The sequence below is a fragment of the Bidens hawaiensis genome, unplaced genomic scaffold, assembly GCF_021521415.1.
Source record: "Bidens hawaiensis isolate Kalapana, Puna unplaced genomic scaffold, B.hawaiensis_p1.1 tig00034725_1, whole genome shotgun sequence".
Taxonomy (NCBI): Eukaryota; Viridiplantae; Streptophyta; class Magnoliopsida; order Asterales; family Asteraceae; genus Bidens; species Bidens hawaiensis.
This window is the reverse complement of record NW_027505335.1, coordinates 116,228-123,291: the sequence shown is the minus strand read 5'-3', so window position 1 is coordinate 123,291 and position 7,064 is coordinate 116,228. Positions and strand designations below refer to the sequence as shown.

Here is a 7,064-nt window from a genome sequence, read left to right as displayed (position 1 = left end):
AATTTTTTATTCTTGTGTTTTTTCTGTTTTTGTTTTTTACTTTTGCTTTTTACCAACTCAGCTTTCTAATATAATCAAAATGGAATCACAATCATAAAAAAACTAGTTGTCTTTATCATCTTTATCATCATTAGCATAAAGTTTACAATATAATTCAGGATGAGTTAAGTGTTTTCAAATAGAGAAAATTAGAAACCGTGTTAATAGATAATACATAGTAAATTTAAATTGTGATACATAAGACGATTATGTAATCACAAAATCACTTGTTATTCTCTTCAAGTACATCTGATTGGCGTAACTCTTTACGCATAAGGCTATGGCTTTGACCACATTGTCACGTATGCAATCACTTAGGGGTGTTCATCGGATCGGATAACGGATTATTCGGGTTATTCGGATTTGAAAAATTTTGGACCCTATCCGAAATCCGATCCGATCCGAATTAGGAATATTCCTATCCGATCCGAATCTATCCGAATTCAATTCGGATCGGATTCGGATATATCCGAATAATCCGAAATAAACCTAAAAAATTTTCCTATTTTTTTGTTCCTAACATTTAATAGTTTAGAATCACAATAAACATATAAACAGGAAAATACGAATTACTCTTAACACAAATTTTAAGTTTAAACTTCAAATAATAGTCTAATAAATATACCAAACCGGAAAATAGCACTAAAATCATGTTTTTTATTCGGATTAAACGGATATCCGAATAACCCGAACAATCCGAATTTTTTAAATTTCCATATCCGAATCCGAATTAGTTATTCGGATATTCGGATTGATCCGATCCGAATATCCGAATAAGAATTCGGATCGGTTTATTTAGGTTTCAATTTCGGTTCAGATTTCGGTTTTTTTCGGATTTCAGATTTCTTAAACACCCCTACAATCACTTCCTTCATCTACAACTCACTTGAATATGTGCAACCATCACTTTGACAAATGGAACAACTATTGTGGAATTTATTAATTTTAATTTTGTGTTTTAGGTATGAACGTACGTTAACCATTTTCATTTCAAAGAAAATTAATTAAAGACAACTTTATATCATCATCATCATCATCATCATCGTACTTAGTAACATTGTATTCTTGAGTTTTTTATTTAAGGGATTGGAAAAGAAAAAATAAGAAAAATTTTCTTTTTGTATTCTTAAGTTTTTTTATTAAAAGAAAAAAAAGAGAATGGAAAGAAAACCTATGCTTTTTTTTTCTTTCAGAACTTTTCTGTCAAATATGGCATGATTATAAAGGAAAGTTTATAACCCATTAAAATATTACTAATTTATCATATCTCAATTTTCTTTTCCAGGTTGCTATGATGAAATAATTGTAAACTTACAATTTTTTTCCTTATTTTTTCCTTCTGATCTAACTCAAGAATGTAATTAACACTTTCTTTTCTTTTCTATTATTTTAACTCGAGAATTTCTTTTAAGAATATAAATTCTTTTCCTTTATTCTCCTATCCAATCTTATCATTTTTTTTCTTGTATTTTAAACCCGTGAATGAAGTGTAAATCGTACAAATAGCAAAATTATTGATTAAAAGTTTAAAATTACTATAAGTTAGTGTATACCAAACCAACAAAAAACATCAACAAAAGACCTAAAAATGTTATTTTATATTAGACCACCATCAACTTCTTCAAATATCTCAACAAAAGAAACTCATTTTTCTTTACCACATGAAAATTAAAAAAAAAAACAATATCATCCAAATTAACTATACAATAACAATAATAACATGTTTAATAATGAAAGCTCGTGTAACACACAAATATAAAAGATATATTTAAATATTTATGGTAATACTACATTTCATATAAAAATATATAAATAAGAAAGATAAATCATTTTAATGTGAGAAATGCGATAAGTCATTTATAACCCTTTATTAAGATTGAACAATGGACTATATTAATTAGGGCAATATTGTAATTATTGGTTTCTTAGTTTTATTGGCTTTTAATTAAAAAGGGTAAATCAGTCTATTGTGAATATGGCAAATTAAGTAAAACATTTATGTATTTGTCCGTTCCAACCATTCATGCCTAAATTATTAAAATGATCTCATAGGAACCCAATATATAATTCTACAATTTATTACACTGTTTTGTGAATTATCGATGCTACTTTAAAACCAATTTTTTTATTTATATGGTGTGCAATATAAAATTGTGAATAAATTATACTAAAAATTCTAGTCGACCACCAGTTTACATACATTGTAATGCTAGAGTGTATTTTTTTTTAAATTAAATGTTATGTTTGATTTTCTTATTTTGGTTATATGATCGTGGTGGATTATATGTCTGGAACCTATCGTGTAAGGTGGTAACAATTTACTAACCAGCCACTAAAGGTTTAAAAAAAACAAGTTGATGAAACATTTGATATGTATTCCTGATAGGTTGGACTATAGACCCGGAGGCAACACCAAGTCCATACACTTTGGTTCGGTTCGAAATGATTGTGTTTTCCGGCGAGTCGGCAACGAGTCACAAGAGGTAGTTATGGTTATAAAAAGAAAATGATGATGCGAAAAAGGGGGCTTGAGTTGTTTCCAGTGGTTGTAAACGATTTGGCAGAGGGGTGGTGGCAGCTGTGTGTTGCGACATAAATTAGAGAAAGATGGAAAATTTTATTAGCTTTAGATTTTGATTAAGTTATTTATCTCCAATCACCACCACCTCTCTCTCTACTCGGCTACCCTCTACTCCAATCTCAGACGGCTATCCTTCCTTAGTGCCACCATATATGCGAACCACTAGTTTTACAAACATATTTTCTATGTTTAATAGTTTCTTTTTAAAATACAAAGTTAGAAAAATAAATAAACTGAAAAGACAAATTTACCCTCTTGACGTTAAAAAACTAATGGGGTTGGTGATTTGGGCGTAACTGGTAACAAGTGGAAACTTACTGGCTGGTCTAGATGCAAAAATGAAGTTTTTTGAACAAAAATTGCATTATTAACAAAATCTCAGTCACGATTTTGGCACTTTACTCATGTTAATATATCAAAATTATAATTTATTAACATAAAGATGGACAAAAATTACCTTTACGCCCTCACAAGCATGACACACATCAGGATTTAACGAACAATTTGGATGACATTTAGTCAAAAGGACGAAAAGTGAGGTAGCTTGTATGTGTTAAAGTACACCGCTTGAAAATAAACTTTTTAAAAGACGTGATTCGTAAATCAACTATGTTTAAAAGAAAAATTTGTATTTCTGTAAAAAAAAGAATATCTTCTTCCATGTTCTAATTTTACTTCTCTAGTTCATGTATAATTTTACAATTTCAGTTTCATTCGTATATATTTTTGTATTTTTGTTGTCCATTGGTGATGAGTTGAGGGGATGTGAACTGGGAAATGGATGGGGTGGTGTTAGCCGTGTTACTGGTGGTGGGGTGGAATGAATGATTGTGTTAATTGGAACAAACTTGAATGACTTAATTGGAAGAAACTTGAAACTTAAATACTATTCTACAATAAATTGAGAACACGCTTTTGAGCAATTGTTTTAACTTGTTTCATATTTAGCTAATCTTCATATCCGATTCACCCATTTTCATGCAAATAGGTCAAAACGCCACCGCTAAACAAGAACAAGGGAAGATACTAATAACTTCTTGTTATTACATAATAACGCAGATATATAGGTTTTAAGGAAGGTACAATAAACCGTCCCTAGGGCACGACATACCAAGATAACATACAAACATAGTAACGATAATGCAGTAGAATATTATACCTATTCTTCCTTGTACCTCTTTTCAACTTCCTCCATACTCTTAATCTCCTTGTGGTACTTGCAAACACGATAGATACACCTTCACCAAATAAAAATATAAAATGTAAATTACACGTATTTAAATTTACACTAGTCCAAACTTACGCATAAACATAGCGCAAATAGTCCTTGACATAGAAAGCGGGCTAAATCGGTCAAGTAATGTAGTTTTAACTTTTAATCCATAATATCTTAATCATATTTAATTATAAAAAATACTTCTAATGCATAAAATTCAAATCATTTTTATGTATAAAAGTATATATACTTGAAATAGATTTTATAGAAAACATAAAGACTAAGATATATTATATATGCATAAACAATTGAATCATCAGATGTACCAATAGAGAAGACATGCTGAGAGACAGAGGATTACATTCCTCTGAGCCTTGTATATCTGCACAGATAATTGTATAAACAATTAATATTAATACATTGGTCCAACTTGCAGTAATTTAGTTGAAGTGTTATGAACACTTCTTACCTTACAATGTAGGCCATAAAAATAAAGTACCCGAATCTCACTTGTTATACATCAATGAACGCTAGGCTCGGTTATAAATTTTTTATTTGTATTTATATATTTATGAGTTATGACAGGTTTCTATCATCAATTTACCAAACATTTAGATATAACTAGCCTCTAAATGTTTAACTTATTCACCTAAGTCCTAACAAAACCAATTAATCATCCCCAAAAACACAACATCTGTTAACAAAGAACTCACAAACCATAACCAACCAACAAACGTCACTTTGATGTATTTTAATTCACGCTGCACAACCGAACTCGAGCCGAACTTTGGCTCGTTTAAGGTACTGCACACGAGCTCAAGCCACGCTTAGGCTTGTTAAAGTTTTCCTAAAATATATATAAATAATTATAAAAATATAAGAAGATAAATAAATAATGATGTGGCGACCCTGAGCCAAGCTTGAGCTCCTGTAAGCTATGCACTTAATGCGCAAAAAATATTAGATATCGTTCAAGGACCGATATTTGAGATATCAGTATTAACATCATGAAGAATTTACATATATATATAGCAATTTAACACTAACAATTCAGTAATAACATCATGAAGAATTTACATATCGTTCAAGGACCGATATTTGAGATATCAGTATTAACATCATGAAGAATTTACATATATATATATAGCAATTTAACACTAACAATTCAGTAATATACTATCCTACCATTAACTAATCAACCTTTTGCAACTTGCAAAACACTAAAAATTGTAGCAAGTACGAACTGGCTGATTAAGACTTAAAACGCCAACATTAAACAATAAAAAATGAAAATTAAGTCTTAAAAAACTGATATCGGGAAAATTGATGATATCTGATAACTGTTATAGCAACCGATATTGACTGCATAGAAAGTTTTTTCTCAAATATATATAAAAATTAAAAAATGTATATAAACTAATTGATAAATAATAAACAAGCCGAGTATGAGCTCAAAACGAGCGAAGCTTGAGCTTGAGCTCTGCCCAGTTTAGGGCTGTTCAAAAAGCTCGTGGCTCGCTCGAAAATAGCTCGATTCTAAATGAGCTCGACTGGACTCGGCTCGATTTCTAAACGAGTCGAGCTCGAGCCAGGGTCAGCTCGGCTCGTGGCTCGGTCTTGGCTCGACTCTAAACCCTAAATTTTAATATCTATATGTAATAATATAATACCAAGAAATATATAAAAAAAATTATACATATATTATGCCACTCGATACCTAAAACCTTATAAAAGAATAACGAAAATAAAACATATAAATTTATAAATTCTCTAATTTATAAATTTTATATAATATGTATGTTAAAATTATATTTTTTTGTATTTTATATATCAAAATTTTAAAATATAAAATAAAAAATATTAAATAAAAAATAAAAAAATTCTAAAAAAATTAAACGAGCCCGGCTTGACGAGCTCGAGCTCAATTTTTCAGCTCGAGCACACCCTAGCTCGACTCGACTCGGCTCGTTTACAGCCCTAGCTCAGTTGCAGGCTAAATCAGACACCTAACTCCTAACAAACGCAAGATCTATCTAATTTGCAAACCCTAAATCAACACCAGACATTAAAAGAATGAACAAAAGTTACCGATTTCTCGTATCGATCTCTCTCAGCAGCAGTACAAGTCTCACCATAGCACATCAACCTATGCTCGTTCTTCCAGTAAATATCTAAAGCACCAACAACAAAACAAAATCAGAGAATATAAACTTAAACCCAGAAATTATTTACCGAAAGAAAACAAACCCAGAAGTTGAAACCCAGCAAATGGCAAGATGAACATCGAAGGCTGTACAACCAGTGAGGTTAAGGAGACGATGGTGGATTTGATGGGTTTTGGAGAAGGTAGAGTGAGCAAGAAGGCTATGGCTGCTTCGGCTGCAACCACGTAGGTTAAGATCATCCATTGTAACGCCATGGCTAGGGTTTACTCAGAGCTTACTTGTCGAACAAGCTGGATTGAAAAGAAAAGAAAATGGTCTAATTTGATCAATGATGGTATTAATATAATATTATTCTTTACTCTTTTTTTCTTTTTGATTTAATTTTGAGAGTTCCGTTGCTCCACTCTGACAGACTGCTGAGTTCTTTCGGGAAATCATGCCGCTTATTAGAGGTGGGCAAACAAACCGGTTAACCGAACCGACTTGAAAATTGAACCGAAACCGAACCGGTTTGAAATCGGTTATGTAGAAACCGGTTTGGCACCGATTGAAACCGGTTTGTAGTTTTCTCCACCAAAACCGGTTTCAAACCGATTAACCGAACCGAAACCGGTCAAAACCGGACAAAAACCGGTCAAAACCCGAACCGAAACCGATCGAAACATTGTAAGAAATCGGTTTCAACCCGAACCGAAACCGATCATAAACCCTGTTTTGACTTTTGTTGACCAAACCGAACTGGTTTTAACCCGAGCCGGTTTTGATTTTTAAACCGGTTTGTGCACCTCTATCGCCGACTGCCACTTAACACATGGTGGGACGAAAACCCAAGAGAGCTCGGGATTTAAACTGCCAATCATGCACAAAGCCTAGCTCAAATCCTTTAGCACCATCAAATGACTAACCACCAACCAACCACCATCACTTAAGCACCATCAACATATTCCAATAATGGTTCTAAGGTTCCGGCGACCTCAATAATTGGGGTTTTTACTATAAAAAGTTTTCTAAAGGTACGATACAAAGTTAACATGATGTTTGGGACAAAATTGTTGAGTTTTCT

At 31.9% G+C, this 7,064-nt stretch overlaps 1 protein-coding gene across 1 annotated transcript; it reads right to left on the bottom strand.

The window, feature by feature from the left end:
• Positions 1 to 3,605: 3,605 nt before the first annotated feature.
• On the bottom strand, positions 3,606 to 6,332 carry LOC143612524 (uncharacterized). The gene is made up of 4 exons (XM_077086487.1): positions 6,084 to 6,332; positions 5,925 to 6,007; positions 4,163 to 4,218; positions 3,606 to 3,858 (listed from the first exon to the last, which is right to left on the bottom strand). Exons 1-4 carry the CDS (start codon positions 6,253 to 6,255, stop codon positions 3,780 to 3,782), a joined length of 390 nt encoding a protein of 129 aa, XP_076942602.1. The 5' UTR covers positions 6,256 to 6,332; the 3' UTR covers positions 3,606 to 3,779.
• Between the last annotated feature and the right edge of the window lie 732 nt (positions 6,333 to 7,064).

Excerpts from the sequence above, each read along its gene's own strand:
- LOC143612524 (XM_077086487.1), bottom strand. The coding sequence starts at position 6,255 with ATGGCGTTACAATGGATGATCTTAACCTACGTGGTTGCAGCCGAAGCA. Across the intron at positions 6,008-6,083 it reads TGCTGGGTTTCAACTTCTGG|ATATTTACTGGAAGAACGAG; the intron begins GTTTGTTTTCTT and ends TTGGTGCTTTAG. Across the intron at positions 3,859-4,162 it reads TCAGCATGTCTTCTCTATTG|GTGTATCTATCGTGTTTGCA; the intron begins GTACATCTGATG and ends TATTTGGTGAAG.